The sequence below is a fragment of the Centroberyx gerrardi genome, chromosome 3 (assembly GCF_048128805.1).
Source record: "Centroberyx gerrardi isolate f3 chromosome 3, fCenGer3.hap1.cur.20231027, whole genome shotgun sequence".
Taxonomy (NCBI): domain Eukaryota; kingdom Metazoa; phylum Chordata; class Actinopteri; order Beryciformes; family Berycidae; genus Centroberyx; species Centroberyx gerrardi.
In genome coordinates, this window is record NC_135999.1 from 14618409 (window position 1) to 14636611 (window position 18203).

Genomic DNA, 18203 nt, shown 5'->3' on the forward strand with positions numbered 1-18203 from the left:
CATCTAATTGGTTAACTTTACTATCACGCCTCACAGTGCATTAAGGGTAGTCACTTTCTGGTCAATGTCTTTCCAGTATTTATTCAAGCCAGGCTAAACTGGTACTTCCAGTATAGAAATTAGAATAATTTGCCTGCTAAATCTTGTTCAAATTGGTGAACTGAGAAGGCTTACTGATCAAATAAACAATGCAATAAAAACTCAAACAGGGCAGTCCAACTCAGGTAGTGAGCAAAATAATTTTATTCCATGTAATTCATGACCCAGGTTCTGTAACGGCAGAAAAAAAGTAGGATACATCTTACGGTATTAACCACATTTGATTTATATGCAGCAGAAATGCTAACTTGAATCAGCTGTAATGGGGACTAAAATCTGTCAAACCACTAGATGGTGCAAATGTATAGTTGGAGAAATGAGCATGGCACAGTCATGTTGGTAAAGAATCAGACTACACACTCGGCTTTAGCTGTGAGTAAATTCACTTGTGTGCCCAATGTATTTAAATTGCTAACCGTTTTTACTCAAAATGCCTATAGTTAATTTATTGTAACCACGATAAATAACTTAGTAAACACATAACACTTCCATTCATTTTGACAAGATCACACTGCTTGCAAAATTATAAAATACTACATTCCAGTAGAAAAGGCAGTTCTCTTCAGATTTCCACTAGTGAAACCAGTTCCTTTGTTCTCATGGGTGTCATATTTCAGCTGGTTGGTGTACAACACAAGCACATAATGGGTCCATCCAACAGTGTCCCAGTTTCTTCTTTTGTAGTCAGGACTGAAAGCGCTATCCCAATACTTGCACATAGTTTTTAGGGACCAAGGCCCGTTTCCCCCTCAAATCACCCAAGAACCACTCGTCATCAATGGACTCCAAATTGGTTACGATGTCTCCCGCCTGTAAAGGAGAAAGGGATGAGAAGCGGTCTGGATGGTGGTGCTTTCAATGAATATTTCTGATCTGTGGATTTATTTTTGAGCAATTTATTCTTGACAAAACAAAAGACTATTCACCTGCAGAGAGAGCTCCTCATCACAGTCAGATGTGAAGTCAAACAGGGCCTTGGCTGTCCCGGCCCCAGCTGCCCTGCTCTGCTGACTGTCCGGTGCTGACAACTGGCCTGGTGATGAAGACAGAGATCAAAACAGTCATTCTCATAAAACCCAAACCTCCTAATAACATGATGAATAATAATATAGTGAAATAGTGTCTATCTGTGCCAAGTGGTATCATTTGTCACAATTAAGAAATCCTACAACTTTTGGGTGATATGGGGAAGATGGCATCTTTATTAGCACAAGATACATATTGTATATTTTAAAAGAATGTGTGATAAGTCAGTGCGTCATCACCCTTGTTAAATATGAGCAATTCAACTGCCCACTGCTTACAATTCATGATGACTTTTGTGACTTTACAGTTCATTTTCTCTACCAACCACATGGGAGCACTATGAGACAGTCTCTCACTCTCATTCCCTCTTAATATTTTTTGGGACACTGATGGATACAGTTCAGTGAGGGGACAGACAGAAGTGTGAGCTTGAGTCAAGGCTTGACCCCCTCTGTGAAGGACAATAACGTTGTCCGCTCAGCATGACCAGGCCGCCAGAGCTTCCTACCTGTGCTGGACTCAACAAAATTCTTGGGGAAGAAGCCCTCTCTGCCGTTGAGCCTGCCACAGCACCACTCGGCGTCGATATGCTGGGTGATCAGGATACGGTCCCCCTGTTGAAAGGACAGGTCACCGTCTGTCTGTCCAGAGAAGTCATACAGAGCCACTGCCCACTCCACACCGGACTGAGAGGCCTGCATTGTGGGCAGAGCAAGAGAAAGATGGCATGGGAACTGTGTTACTTACTGATCAACACAGATCATTTCATAGGATGGACATGCGAACATGATGGACATCTCTAATAGTTTGTCATACACTGGGCCTGTTGCATAATCAACTTCATACTTATTAATGTACCAGAACATCAGGGAGTTACCTGAGCAGGTTTGGCAACCTCAGGTTGAGTACTGGGTGGAGCAACCATTCCTGGAAAAAAAAAAATAGGCTTAGGTTATACAAAATGAAAGTGTAACCAGAGCACAAAGAAATGAACGAGAACAAATCTGTGGGAGCACTCTACTGTAGTTCTTATCATTAATGCTGCATGAGTGTGTTGGATTCATCCTGAGGCTTTGAGTCCACTGTTGGGAGGCCTACTGTACACAGCACTTTTAATGAAACAGAAACAGATGCACAGATTCCTGGCATACCACAGGGTGAAATGCCAGCCAACACAAAAGAAAAGGATGGATGGGGGCAGTTCACTGAAGGACAGAACAGTTCTTTTGTTGCCGAGTTTGAGGGGCAAGAGCATAATCAACCTATATTCAACCTATATTGTGCTGGCGTAGGTGCCAACATTGACAAATGTATAATAAATTTGGTGAGGAAACCTGCTCATAATGAAAAGAATGAATGGATTTACAGTCTTTGGTCTATTTTTTCAGATAATCTTACCAGGCAGTGCTATCTTGGTGGGCTGTGTGTGTTGCTGCTGAGTTGGAGGCGGAGGCAGATCTTCAACGATCTCTACGAAGTTGAGAGGGAAGATGCCAGTGAAGACGCCGATCTGTCCCCGTGCCCAGTCCTGCCCAACGTACTCCTTCAGCTTGATCACATCCCCTTCAGAGAACGACAGCTCGTCGCTGTGCTCCCCCTCAAACTCGAACCTTGCCACACATCTTGGACCACTTCAGAGGACACAACAAAAGTGTCAAATTGTTGTCTAACCAAAAATATTGATAAGGACTGTAAGTGTTAGTATCAAAAGCAGCATTTGTATTAGTTGTACACATCATTTTAGGTTAGTTAAGGGCATTACAAAGATTTTATAATTTGAAAACATTACCTGACTGTTGCAGATGGTGGCTTTCCTGTCTTCTCAGGCATGGGTTTTGGTGAATTTGACTAATTGGAGAAGAAAAAGATATTGAATTTCCTTAATTCAGGGAATCCTCAACCATAGTACACACCTCTAAATAACAGGCTTCGTTGTCACCAAAGATGTGATCTATTCGTTGCAAAAATGGAAATCACTTTATCTGTTAGAAGTAGAATTACTGTTTTGAATCTTACCAGGACTTTGACGTAGTTGATGGGGAAGAAACCAGCAGATCCTCTACATGTGCCTCTGTACCAGTCATTGTCCACCTGCTCCACCATGCTTACCACGTCTCCCGCCCTCAGACCCAGCTCTCCTGGACCCTCTGAACGCAGAACATACAAGTCAACCACAACACCACATCAACTGTCTTTAGTATCAAATATACAGTATATGGCCAGGCATGGAAAAAAGTGCACCTTAGTCCCTAAGTGCAACAAACCATGTTGGACACAAAATTAGTTATTATAATGATTATATTTAACCAGTGTTAAAAGTGACACGCATTAAAGTATCATCTCATTTGAGTGTTTTACAATCCCAGTCAATACTAGCATCTGTTTGGTGTAAAGAAAGTGAGGCGTCACCTGCTGTGAAGTCATGTATGGCCTGCACTTTTAGTCCACTGCTGTCTCTGCCAGAACCGGCTGGACTGGCGCCCTGCACAGAGATCAAAGACACTTAAAGGATAATGTTTCATGGACCACTGGGCACAGAAGAACATGCTGGAGGTAAAAAGAAAAAGCTGAGCTCAAGTATCAGAGACATACAGTACTTTCACTCAGAACTGAAGGACGACTTACCTGTGGCGGGGACGTGGGGGCGAGAGGAGTGATGACCTTCATGTGAGATTTCTGGACTCTGCCTCTGGTGTCCCCTACTTGGCACTGAAATGTCCTGTGGTCAGTCTCCTCTAGCAGCAGAAGCACTTCATTTTTCTATTGAAAAAGGCAAAATTATGGAATTTACTTTAAACTAAATAAACTATTTAGCGGTGAGGTTCAGTGACAGATCAATATAGTAAGATGTATGCAGTGATACACTTGTGTGGTGGCAATATGTGTACTGTAATAATCTTCCGCAAAGGCAGTATGTAAGAAGAAAAACTAGTTTGGTCACCTGAAATGTAAGTTCTCCTGTATTGCTCCCATTGTAGTCAAAGGCTGCAATTCCATGAGGAAGTTCAAGCTGGTGGAAGACATAAACGCAGACATCTTTATATGTGCTCATCAGGTGCTATGTGAAACATGATTCCTCCACATGGGACTGCGGTGGGATTTCTCTCACAGTGTATTTGTTGTAGAGACGGTGCCCAGGGTTGGGCCTTGGGGGCAAGGCAGGTCCTTTCCTCTTGGTCCTCGGGGGCTGGGCCTTGGACTGGGGTTTAGGTGAAGCCTCCCACGGAGATGAAGGCGTGGAACGGGATCGACCTGCGGCGTCGAGGCGGGGTGGAGGCGGTCGTCCCGGGCCTGGTTTGGCTGGAGGTGGGCGAGGAGGGGGGGCCTTACCTCCGCTGGGCCTGCAGGAGTTCAACAGCACCATCAGGTTGAGTGCAGTAGGACCTTTGCACAGTGCAATATCATAAATGTAAATATTGTTTATTAGGATTAGGCATAGTGAACTTTTTATTGCCCCTACTCACCGAGGAGGTAGAGACGGCTCCGGCCCAATATCGAAAGACTCCTGCAGAGGAAACCAACATGTTTTTTATTTCTTACTCCACAGTTATATCAGCAGTAAAACAGACTCACTGCATCTGCCTAGAGTGCCCCGAGACTGGAAACCATAGTAACCATGCCACAACCCATAGCAGCCAGCCGCAGTTAGCTCTAGCTCAACAGCAGGCATTGTTTGCACGGGGGCTACAATGGTTGCTTTGTGTTTTTGAAAAGCAGAGGAAATGTAGCAGGTAAGTATTTCGCCAGAAAGATGAAAGACAAGAGAAACCTTGTCAAAAGAGACCTTTCTTTCTGGGCTCAAAATACTGCTATGAGCAGATATACATTGGAGTTACACAATATGGAAGATGCACTCTAAAGCTTTTTAAGCACTCTCAATAACTAATTTGTAATAAATAGCTGAAATGCAGGCATGGGATTGGGAGAGAAAATAGATCCTGAGAAAATAGATCCCTCCTGATGTATTTTCAGGTCCAAGAAGTACAGCCTGAATACTACAAAACATGCCTGCAGCTAGAGTCTGCAAAGTCTGTAGGTAATAACTGGCTGTGATCATCTACAGTCATGATAATTATTTAATAAAAAAAGTTTTGACAAAGTAGGGCACTCTTGAACTTGCTGGGTTAGTGACTCCTCTGTGTGATGCAGATCTTACCTGGGAGGGGAAGACAGGTATTGGGCTTTGTTTGTGGCTCACTGAAGAAGTTAGGGAGCCTACAGGCCTCTGTGAAGGGAGAGGAGGAGGACCGTCCAGAGATTCATCTGACACCGAGAAGTAAGACATTGCAATTATTTAATTATTATTGTCTTTGACACAGTATACTGAGAACTTGTGCTCCATAAGTGTGTGTGTACAAAACTGGAAAACGTAGCGTATCCTAAAAGAAAATGTCCTAAAATATAAAGGATTGAGGGTGGGGTGCGTGTGTGTAAAAAATAAATACAGTCCATGGTTCCATATACCATAAAAAATACTCCATATACGTACTTATGCATGTCGAACCAAATTCACACATAAAATTTAACTACGTAATTGAGTATATTTTGACACATAAGTCTGTAAACATTTCATCAATCATGTGTAGCCCACATATTGTATTAAATATACATTAAGAGAGTTGAACTCACTTCTACCAGTCTTGCTGGGTATCCTGATGGTGGTTGGCCTCCTTGTTACACTCTGTCTGCCGAAGGAGCTGTCCACATTACGCTGAGGCTTGACTGGGGTATGATCTGGACACAGAGACAGCTGACTGTGTAGCTATTGTACTTATGTTGTAATAACCAATAACTTTGTGTGCTCAGGAGCCATTTATAACATTATGTCAACACTGGCAGGTTTTGGTAACATATATATTTGGTAACATATTGAAGGTAGTGCAAATCTTGAATACATCTATGATAATCAAGGCAGAACAGTACCTTTTCTCTTATACAATATGTGATAAAAAACGAATGTTACTCACTTGACGGACTGTCCACATACTCATTCTCTGTGACCATGGAGGTTGAGTTGTGGTTGTTGAGATTAAAATTGGGTTTGAGCGGCTCCTTAAAAGGCTTCACTGGAGGTGTAGGGGGGCCTGCTGGGGTTTCCTCCTCCTGGACTTGGAAGCTTTTGGCTCTGGCCAGTATGGAGGGACGTGATGGGGGCAGGATGGCCACCTTGCCAGGTAAAGTCACTGGTTCTTCTTGTAGGGACAGGCCCATTGGTTTCTTGGGGGGCTGGGGTCTAGGGGCTGGGGTAGGGCTTTGGGGGATGTTTGTGGATGACACCTCATGGTTGTCATTACCTATACTGTAGTTAAACGCAGGCTGATGAACTAGGGAAGGTTTCGCAGCGACTGGAGGTTTGTTGTGCACGTTCCTGGGCCGAGGCTCTGGTCGTTTGGCCAGTTCCTCCTCAGCGCTGGCCTGGATCTCAAAGGCCTGGATCTTGGCCCGGATATTGCGTTGGCTGTGGCGGTCGCTCATCTCGCCGCCAGCATCTTCACTTGGCTCGCTCTCGTCTGATTGGTCAACAGTGTCACCGCTCTGCTCGCACTGGTTGTCCACGCTAAAGACCTCCAACAGCTCCTTTAGATACTTACTTGAGGACACGTCCTCCGGATCGGTGCTAGAGGTCACTTGAACGCTGTCCCCATTTTCACTGAGTCTGACCAGAGTCTGAACTTTGACCTCTTCTGTGATTGGCTGCTTGCGGGATTTGGAACGAGGAAGTGGAGTGGGGCGTTGAGTGTGTTCCGAGTCTGTGGAGGGGGGAGTAGTTTCAGCAGCGGTAGACGGTGAGTTTATAGAAGTAGAAAGAGGTTCTGCAAGATGTTTTGTTGGAACCTCCCATTGTACGGTGACAGATCTGGTACGTGTGTGGGTGGAGTCTGGTGGGTTGGGTCGTTCTACATCCGACTTGGAGTCACTTTGGTTCTCAGTGTTAGTGGACGCTGTGGTATTTGTAGCAACCTGCCTGTCTTTAGGTGCAGCTGTCACAACAACAGATTCTCTGTCCAATGGTTTAGGAAATGACGGTCTTGGTGGTTTTTTGGGCTTTTTAACTAGGAAGAAATACAGGAAAAGAGTCAGCCTGTGTAGAGTTAAAATACATTGTTTAATCAAATAAGGAGGATTAAATTCACATCGCACTTTATTGTATTACCATCAATGACTCTTATATGCCTCTCTATTGGCTGTGGAGCTGCACTGCATTGTGGGACAGTGGTGGCAGAGGCTTCCCTCACAGGGTCGGTCTGGGTGGCACTTGTGGTGGTGCAGGCGGAGCGGCGGGGGGCCGCAGTCGGCTTGACAATGTGCTCCTCCTGGGTCTTCTCTTTAATCACCTGGTCATAGGATGGTGGGGGCTAAGTCATGAGAAAGAGACACATTATTCTCCCACGCAGCATTTCTACTTCATTGTACCACTTGTGTTGCGATTTTTTAGCTTGTGATGTACATATACTCATGATTCACCTATAATACCTTAACCTGTAGTTATGTTTTTGTGCTTAGTTTGTATTTTGTGCTTGTTGAGTCAATTGGAAGAGATATTCTATGTTTGATAGCACAGAGCCAGAGCCACGAAGATGCCTCAACTCAATAAACCAAATCTTGGAGAACATCCACATATTGGCCTAAACATGGATTAAATATCAATATCCTTTAAACAGCCAAATGGATTAAAACCTACTGTCAGTTAGACCAGGCCTACCTGAGAAACAGCCTGGATGCTCCCAGACCAGCTTGACTGTGAAGGTGGAGGGAAAACCCCAGAGGATCCTGGGAACCAGTTGTTACTGGCCAGAGGTTCTGCTGAGACGATGGTGATCTCTGGTCGCCTGAAAGACAAACCATATCCTCTAAATGGCCAATGCTCAACCCCGTAACATAATATACACACATACAGAACACAAAAACAAATCTACATACAAATTATCCCTACACAGCCCCTATGGATTCATGGAGATTAGTAAGGTTGAGCTGGATTGATTTCTTATTCTTATTTATCGCTTTTATTTCTTCCCCTAGCTGCCGTAGCACAATGCTATTGGTAAGTTAATTTGTAAAGCATGCAACAAATGGTTGGACATTTCAACAATGAGAAGCAAAATCTACAATCAGGAAGCAAACATGCGCAGGGATTTGGAATTTCTCTACTGCACCAAGATCTCTACTGAGAATATTTTGTTTACTTTACCTTCTGTTGCTGCTGTGGTCAGTCTGAGAGTTTGTTCTTGCTGAGGGAAGAAAGGTCATATGAATTCATCAAAATGTCATCAATTAGCCTGCTTGACACGTTTTGGGTTTTTCTATTTATAAATATCGCCTTATAACAGACATTTCTACATTTCTTTCTACGTTTCTTAATGGGGATGTGAAGAGTTAACTTCCAAAACGCTATATAATCAATTTTAGGGGGGAAAACATGAAATATGGAGGATCCAACCTGTAAAAACTTTGAGAAAGACTTAAGTTACCTACTATCCTTTATTACGTATGTTAAGCCATATTAATATATAGTCATATTAATATTATATTATATTAATCATTTTGTAAGGTGTCACTCTTTCCAAATGGTGAATATCTCATTTTAGAAATTAACTCTTTGTGTATTGCTAATAAATAATCTCAGAATGTTGCTGAGGCTCAAACTTACTTCGTTTGATGGCAGCTCGTATGGAAGACAGAGGTCCTTGGCTGAAAAAGAAAGCAGAACAGGAAGCCCATTTATAACTGAGCTGTGGAGCACATACTGACAAGACTTGTTTAGTAACCTTATGATGACTCAGTTCTGGGCAACACCATACGATACAGGAGAGGTTCTTTCCATGCAACTTCATACTGTTGAAGCCATTTGTACAGAGAAAAAAAAAGGATTTCCCATGGTCTCCATCCATTGTGGTACCACTCACAGTAAATATTAAATTTCTGTTCACTTTTGTTTTACTATTCAATAAAATATTGATTTAAAAATTATATAAGTTACAAAAACCTGTGACAGAAGCATTGCAACTACCCAGCATTATAGCACATAACAGATACCTCCAATTATCTGAAGGATAATCACTTTTATAGCTTTAGGCAAGAACAGAAAAATCCCTGCAAATGCTGTTCATGTGCATAATTGAAATCCAGCACATGCCTACCAACACAAGACATATGACCATCATTCAAATAACCTCCTCTGAAAAAGTCTCCTCTTCTACACAGCATCCTCTCCAGATGGGAAGCCAGCAGAATAGAAATCATTTTAATGTCCTTGGGCCTTTTTCTACTCAAGTGACACAGAGCTTTTCTTTGCTAATCCTAAAATGTTATCACTTCATACCAGGACTATAATCGTATGAAGTTCCCTGTCTACGTGCTGTGTTACCATGCTTTCTCCCTGAAAGTGCAGAGATGGAGCTAATGTGATACTCTGTGCCTGTGCCAACAGTCTCTCCAGCAAAGCCTAACTCTCTTGACAGGGGGAAGGCCCATCGTTAACACATATCCTGCTCATTAAGGACTGGGGGAGGCAGGTGTAAACTATCAGGGGGGGGAAGAGCAACACTCCCCACACTCCTGCTGGTACCATGTGGTTAATTAAAGTGATTAGCTCACCTGTAAACACAAGGAGCCAAAATTGAAGTTTAGTATACAAAAACACGTCTTGTGTGATATCATAAACTGGACTGCCAACATTGTTTTAAGTGTTTTGAATACGTTAAATGAGCTAGCTACAAAGATGAGCTAGAAGGATAGTCTACTTGATGCAATGTCTATAAACAACAACAAAAACAGCAGCATTAGTGATGTATCTGCCCCCATGATGACCTTAGTCTGTCGGTCAATGAGGATGGATCAGTGCATTGTTTGGTCCATTCACAACCTCACCATCAGCAGATCTGGCTGTTAAAGGGATAGCACCCTTTGCCACCTACAGCTTCTTCCCAGCTACAGATACAGTCTGGTGAAAGCTGAACAAAAACCCCTGCAGGTTATGCACTGCAACTGGCTCTACAACTTTTATACAGGTACTGTAAAACCTCAGCTCAAGGAGCTAATGTAAGTGTTCACGGCACGCTACGAGCGATGACGTACCTGGAATGTAAGTGATCTGGCTTGGTTCTTTCAGAACGATCTGTGGAGAGAAAGAGATGTTACCAGCTCCATTCAGGATATTGCACGGATTTCAAATTAAAAAACTGAGATAATAAAGGAACACAATAAAGGAACTGCAATCATTAAAGGAACAGCAATCATTGCACTAATAAACATTAATGTCTTAAAGATGTATGCTACTCATTACAAACTAGAACTACAAGAACCAGCTGGTGCAGTTAAGTGTGATCCTGATTAACCAGATACCAAAAGATGACTAATAAACCTGTATGTTGCTTTCAAATCTCCATTTACAGAGGAAAGATGATTTTCAGTAACCATGATGCGTCTTTTTCTTAGAGATAGAGAGCTTCAGTACATGAGTGATTATGAGCAGTGTGATGACTCTTCCTTCTTACATTCCATGCATGTTCATTTAACAGCTTAAATTACACCTCATTTACTTTCTGAGCGATGAGTAAGCTAGCATCATTATTGCAGGGGAAAGACTACTGTTGCCATTTTTCTTTTTAATCTAAGAAATATCAAACCCCATTCAGTGGAAAAAGACATTGAAGGCAACACAACACTAAATTGTAGATGGCCCTAACCCTGATGCATGTCATTCTTTCTTTCTTTGTTTGAAAGAGAAATTTATATCCAACTCCAGTGCAAAATCTGGAAGCTTAATCTTACCTTGCTAATTAGCAAACATACTTTAAATACGTCACAGAACTTTAGACCTATGCAGAAATATTAGGATCCACTGATAAATGTGGCATACATATAATCCACTAAGCAGCACTTATCAAGCATAAGTATGCCAAACCACAGTACCAGCTGGCTCTAACTCTTGGGAAAAGGTCTTATGTCATGTTATGCGAGGAATGTAGGCCAATGTTTACTGATAGGAAATATTAAACTGCCAGATTTTGTAGTGGGATTTCACGTGACGCTCTCTCCCATACAAAGAGAGAACAGCATGTATCAGACTAAGACGGCCCCTGACTGAACGGAGATCAACTGGTACAGCTCCTGCTGCAGGTTCACAGCCATGCAATGCACTTAATTCTACTACTTCCTTTACTTTTCAGGCAGTGACCTGTTTTTCAAGTCATACTCAAACAGTGAGTGATGCAGGTGCCAAGAGTAGAACACACATCGCAGTCCATTAAAGATTAGCCTGATAAACAGTACCAGTAATACACACAGCAAACAGCTAATCTAAATCTCCTGGTTCTTCATATTTGAGAGTAAACCCTTCAGAGGGCAAACTGAAGATAATAAACTAAATATTAGAGGCAATGGAGATAAAGTGAGCATTGTTGTTAATGCCTTTTTCTGAACCTGAAACCACAACCTCGTTGCACTCAGATATAATCCACCTGTTACTTGTTATCTGTTGCTGCCATAGTGCCACCGCCTCAAGTTACTGTTTTACAGCACGTGAGGAGGAAGCCTCTGCACTTTCATTTCGCTTGAAAAACATTATTCAAAAATTGCCCGACAAAGTATTAAGTTCTAGCACAACAGCATCATCATTCTCATGTTTATGGATAATGCACATTGACATAATGACACATCAGTTGTCTGGGTATCTCTACTGTTTACTTGTGCATGTGCTCTCACTCAGTATAGAATGTGTCTTCAAGGATACTATATTATACAATAAAGCCCCTACCTGTTGAGGAATTAAAGGCACACACTGTAAAAATCGTCCAGACAAACAGGACATTTCCCTGTAAGATCCTCCCTCTTTGTCCACCACCGAGTGTCTTTGTGTTTGAGTGTGACGGCGAGCACGGCACTTGCAGTCACACACCCACAGACACCAGCAGAGAGAGGGAGGGCCCTGCGGTACCTCACCTCTCCTGTGTTGACTTGGCCAATCTGATTAAATGGAATGCGGTCATTCAGGAAGTGTTGGTTGGGCCACACGACACTGTACTGTCACTCTTCTTTTTCCAATGGACTTAAAGGTCATGGGAATATTTACATTGCTCTGAGCCATCCTTACCTATTTTCAGTTGCACTTCAATAATAAACTGCAAGTTCTACATTTACCTTAACTGTACCTATACCTTCCAATATCCTATGTTTATCATGTCACCATGCCAATGCCTGTTTCAGACAACAAATGTGCAGGTCATGGTCAGGTGTTTGGTTGGAAAATCAACTGGAAAATTAACTAGAGCCCTCGGATTGCTTTGGTCTGGTACCAACGTTTATAAAACTGTGAATCAATCAAACATATTGCCATTCTGTGACAAAGCTCTTACAGACATAATGGAAAGTCTTAATGGGTTGTGGCATCCAATCATAATGTGTTTTCTTTTCCTTCTTGTTCTAGTTAATCTTAATACCATTCAGAATCCAACAAATCAAATTAAGAAAGATGAAAGATAAAATGTCACAGCTCCTAATGGCAAAGACCTATTCACGTCATTTAGCTCCCACTTAATTTACTTAGCAAGGATTATGAAAGAGCAGTTTTAATGTGCAGTAAACCTACCACCTACCTGTGCAAACTTAGCTTCGCTCACTCACTAAGTAGTCTAAAAGACTAATTTACTTTTTTGCTTATCATTTATAAAACCATTAAGCCATACTCAGCTGAGCACAATGGAGTTAGGAAAATGAAAAATCATGCCTTAATATTTCCAGGGGGTGAGAAAAGCCCCTATAAGCCCTCTCTATAATGTTTTGGATTACATTCCAATACAGTAGATGTGCCTTGGTATTACTAGGTCACTGATAAAGACACAGCAGCCACACAGGAGACCTGCTGAGGTCAGCAGCACTCTCACTTGAACACATGCTGACGTTACTCAGAACAGGGGCGGCGCTTCACAAACAACAGGTGGTGAAAAGGCTTGCAAAAAAGGGAAAGAAAAAAAACCTGTCTCTCTTTATCCCATGCTACTCTAGCCAGAACTTTAAACTAGTGAAGTCAGAGGCAGATAAAGTCTCATGGAAGCTCTAGGCATAGTTAACATACTGTATAGCTATATAACATACTGTGTGCTGAAGCTGCTCAGTCTCCTCTCTCCAATTTTGTGTAAAGGCTTCCTCCAAAACATCCTGAACAGACATGGGCATGATCAGGACGGCTCACATTAAGAGTTTATTTATACAGCCCTCAAATGTCTGCTTCCTCCAAAACCCCATAGGAATTAAAGGGGGTTTTCATAGCCATCTTCCTGCACACACAGTTAGAGATAATATGATATCGTCATAGGGTGAGATTCACTGTTTCACCTACTTTCTCACGGAAAGAGGCTGGTTAACAAGATGAGGTTGGGCTGGGGCTTTAGAGAGTAGAGTGGGCTGTGGGTGTGAGGGGAAACAATTGTATGTTTTAGTGTGGCTTATTCAGGGTGATATCTAGAACATGCTGGGACAAATACAACATGGAGGCAAGTGAAGTGAAGTGTTAACTCAGCATAATTTGTCTTAAAATCCAGACATGTCCTGGTTGTTAGCAAAAGACTGGTCAAAACAAATCAAAACATGCCAACAGCAATCTTGGGGGATTTGCCCTTACATGAAAAACAGACAGTGAAGCTGACAGATTATGGTGTCATGTATGAATAACACAAATAACACGGCGTCAGCTGCTGATCTGGACCTTTAGTCATAGATGATTAGATGGTGTCAGTGCAGATGGGTGCATCACAGTGGAAGCTACCTGAGATAGTATCTGATGTAGACCCATAATGCTGAGGCCATGATGTAATGTATCATGTTATCACCATGAAGCCCAGAATGAAAACACAGATGTTTCATGATTAGATTTAAAATGAAGCTCCATGCTCTACTGACAGGAAGGTCTAGCCTGTGCTACAAAAATAACATTAAAATCTTATTCAAAAACGACTGGAGGGTAAACAAAGTTCCTAATGTGCATATATTTATCTCAAGACAAACGTATTTCGCAGCACTGTGAAAGAGAAGCAAGTAGAGACAACAGCTTGTTCATCCGGTCATGCCACAGGCAGCCCACCTGCCCATCGGCCCTGACAGAAACATCCCCCCACCCCAGACAGCTGTTGGGGAGGGCCCAGCCTGAGCCAATACACTGACTGTGGATGGTTGGACGGGGCAGGGCAGGGCAGGGCAGGGCAGGGCAGGGGTTAACTCGGGGGCTAGGTGTTTGCTTGCACAACAGGTGTTGCTAAGAAAAACACGGAACAAGGGCAACTATGTCATATTTACTAGGAAATTGCTCTGGCAGAAACATAATGGAAGGAAATGCAAACCCTAACGAAGCCCTCTGCAGTTTTTAGTACTTGTAAAAAAGAGTGGTTGACTGAGAGTGAAAGCTAATGGGTGTTCATTCAGTCACAGGGTTTGTTCTGTGGGAGATGTTTTGAAGTAACAAATCTAGGCTAAAATGTGAGGAAAGGTACAACCAGTTTGCCAATAGAGCTGTTTCCAGTCAGCAACAAATGACACAGTGCTGCTGGTATGAGATGTGTGGGCCAGAGTTGCTCTAATGTTGGATGATTGTTTGGAAAGGCCAGGCAAGAGGGAAGTGATGCTGCTGTTATGTTATTGTGACTGACAGGTTTTCAGCTCCGTCGCCTGCGGTCACCGTTAGTCACAACACATACAAATGTCATTTACTGAGATATTCATCAACGCTGTGTGATGAGGAGCAGGAGAGGCCACTGGCTGCCATAAATGGCACTTTCACTTAATGATGCAGTGATATTCTCTAATGCACAGCCAACAAATATCTGTAGTCTTCCCTTAGCAGCAGATTATTGTAAGGTAGTCTAGTCAGAGTTTATCAATGACAGAAGTTGAAGATATGCATCAATTTCACAGCTATGCTGGTACTGAATTAAAGTAAACCAAACAAACTTTACTGTCCACTAGTCTTAAATGACAAAAATGCCTTTGAACGGTCAGTTCCATCCAGGAGACCAACAACTGTCTATCAACACGGGTTATGGACATATTAAGTCCTGCTGCTCAACATACATATGAATCATTTCTTCCAGGCCATAAAAGTATCAAAGGTAGTCTAGTCATATTTGGATATGTTGCGAAAGTGTGTTCAAATTTTCACTTTGGCCATGTTTTATATTTGTGACACATATTTGTACATTAACATAGGCCCATTTGCTAAGATATTGAACTATATTCCTTAAATATTAAACTCATGTTAACTCATATGTTCATGCATGTCAAAACATTTAAATATGGACCAAATCTAATGTTTTTTGAAGTGTGTGTGTGTGTATGTGTGTGTACATAAACACACATCAGTCTTATAATTTATAGACCTGTGAGGTGATGTCAGGTTTCCACATCTGTACGTAAGAAAAAGTCATTCAGTAAATAAATCTCTGAATCGCACTTAAGTGTCAATCACAACTGCCCCATAGCTTTTCATCTCTCTATACCAGTCCTTTTCTCCATTACTGCCCCCCTCGCCCCCGCAAATTTCAAAATCATATGTTCAATTTTGACAACAAACAAATCACCTTCTGACAGCATATTGTTAAAACCAAGTTGCTGTAGGCCATCCAGGACGCTGATCACAGCCTGAACTACTTCAAAGTCCCACTAACGTTAATTAGAAGAATGTCAGCCTAAATTCCCATACCTGTTGCCTGGTTTCTGTTCCGTATATCCCGCATATCTCTCCACTCCTCCTCTTCCTCCTCTTCACGCCTGGCTTCGGCCATCTCGAGGTCGAAAAACAATGAAAAAACAAGAAGAAAAACAGCAACAACAACAACAACAACAACAACAACAACCCTGCTTTAGGAGTCGCTGAGTGGTCTTTCACTTTTCCACGCTCGGTGAAATATCGCGAAGCGGCTGGTTGTCCAGTAGAAGTTGCAGTGGCACGGCGGCTCTGCCCTGCATCAGATGGAGGTGGTGCCACTGTCTGCTCTGACAGACCCCGGCAGGCTGACACTAACTTTGCATGTCAATGGAAAATCTCCGCACAGTATTATTCTGTGTATAGGACAGTTGGAAACTTTTTTTTTTGTCTGTTGTCAAACCTCAGTCACCGCTTGGGTTGTGAGAGGCTTCAAACCTGTGGGAATGTACCGCTATTTGTCCACGATGCTCACCTCTCTCTCTCTCTCTCTCTCTCTCTCTCTCTCTCTCTCTCTCTCTCTCTCTCTCTCTCTCTCTCAATTCAGTTCAGTTTACTAGCATGAATGATGGTCAAATCTCTACTGCCAAAGCAATGCAAAATGAAATAGTGAAATGATAAACATACATGTAAAGAGTGATATGGGTGATACAAATGATAAATCTCTCTCTCTCTCTCTCTCTCTCTCTCTCTCTCTCTCTCTCTCTCTCTCTCTCTCTCTCTCTCTCAATTGAATTTTATTGAATGGATACAATGTTGCCAAATCTGTATGGACTCTATATAGTCATACAATGTGTAATGTCATTGTGTCATTATGGAAATATGATATATGATTAAAGTGCAAAAAGGAAACAAAGAAACAGAAAAAAGGAAACTTAAGGTGCAATATTATAAATTAACAAAAAATAGTAAAATATATCATATATCATGTACAGTGTCATATTTACAGTCAATATATAATGTTAATCACAATGTCCTGAATGATGTGAAGCTGATACCAGCTATAGGTATCATCTTCCTCTCCAAGTATCACAGCTAGTTTTTGAGAATCAGAAGAAAAACTCTTGTTTATGTTTTCAATTTTTTCAATGATTTCTCTCTCTCTCTCTCTCTCTCTCTCTCTCTCTCTCTCTCTCTCTCTCTCTCTCTCTCTCTCTCTCTCTCCTCTTCAGCCATCTGTGTTTGTGTCAGATTTTATTCTACTGTGTATTCTTAGGCTATATGTGTACCTTAATTCCTCAGTTCTTTTAAAGTTTGAAAGTTGAAACATTGAGAGCATGGTTCAAGTCTATAGTCCTAAGAATGATTAAGAAATGAAAGGAGGTTTAACCATTTCCACAGCAAACACTCTTCCTTTAACATGACAGAGCTTGCTGGGTTGAATTCATTATACTCTCTTCCACCCTGACTTGTAAGTGTGACTCAGTCCAGAGTGAGACTCCACTCCCACCATCCCACCCAAATAACATGATTACTTTGCCAAGACACTGAAAACACACAGGCTGAACAAAGGACGGGTTATCACACTGCTCTGTTGAACATTTACCTGTCGGATAGACCTTTGACATTAGAAACAAAAATCATGAAGGCAACTTACAGTTCATATACTAACCGAAGAGTTTCATTCCAAAATGTGATATTAAACCATTTGAAAAACTGATATTAGCCATCTTCAGTTCTGTCCTTACAAAATAGAAAGATTACAGAGCCATGGTTCTCTACCATGTGGCATCGAGGCCTGAGAGTCTGCAGGGTTTCATTCCAGCAAAACACTAGTCTACATGTGGGCCCAGTTTTTCTCAACTTTTCTGATGGGATTTCAGTCATCAGATTGGATATAGCCTAATCTGATAATTGGGCTTTTCAACACTGATAAATGAGATTCTGATCATTCACATTGGGATATGGATTGGATAATCATATCCTACCTGTAGTCAAGCTTAAATGTTGTTTTTGTGTTTGTCACAACTCAAAGACAGAGATTACGATAGTCAGTGTTGAAGACAAGGGAAGTTGAAGACGAGGGCGAGTAGGAGACATTACAAAAAAATCCTATAAAATGTAACTTAAGAACAAGGCTTGTAAAAAGGCACATAAAATAGAGCATCTACAGAATAAATCATAACAATACAAAATTTGATATTTCATTATTTTTTATTTTTTTGGAGGGCTTTAAAATACAATGTAAAATCATTGAGAAAGTGTGTAAAACAAGGATTAATCCCTGTCCATTTGTTCCACTCACACTCCAAAAGGGTGTTAACTGAGACATCCAGGTATGGCAGGGGATTCCCCCGTACACACACTCTGATAGGGACAGGGGTGGAAATCTGTACAAGGGCATTTCCATAGAAATGCTAGAGACATCTGGTGGCACACTCTAACC

General features: G+C 41.9%; 1 protein-coding gene across 1 annotated transcript; it reads right to left on the minus strand.

The window, feature by feature from the left end:
- Positions 1-226: 226 nt before the first annotated feature.
- On the minus strand, positions 227-15983 carry sh3d19 (SH3 domain containing 19). Its single transcript, XM_071923388.2, has 21 exons — positions 15815-15983; positions 10201-10240; positions 8774-8814; positions 8315-8354; positions 7829-7955; positions 7280-7481; positions 6093-7178; positions 5755-5859; positions 5282-5388; positions 4590-4630; positions 4235-4466; positions 4067-4135; positions 3751-3885; positions 3535-3607; positions 3142-3272; positions 2915-2973; positions 2524-2756; positions 2003-2052; positions 1634-1820; positions 1026-1132; positions 227-909 (listed from the first exon to the last, which is right to left on the minus strand). Exons 1-21 carry the CDS (start codon positions 15894-15896, stop codon positions 799-801), a joined length of 3258 nt encoding a protein of 1085 aa, XP_071779489.2. The 5' UTR covers positions 15897-15983; the 3' UTR covers positions 227-798.
- Between the last annotated feature and the right edge of the window lie 2220 nt (positions 15984-18203).

Excerpts from the sequence above, each read along its gene's own strand:
- sh3d19 (XM_071923388.2), bottom strand. The coding sequence starts at position 15,896 with ATGGCCGAAGCCAGGCGTGAAGAGGAGGAAGAGGAGGAGTGGAGAGAT. Across the intron at positions 7,482-7,828 it reads GCATCCAGGCTGTTTCTCAG|CCCCCACCATCCTATGACCA; the intron begins GTAGGCCTGGTC and ends CTCATGACTTAG. Across the intron at positions 5,860-6,092 it reads GTATGTGGACAGTCCGTCAA|ATCATACCCCAGTCAAGCCT; the intron begins GTGAGTAACATT and ends CTCTGTGTCCAG.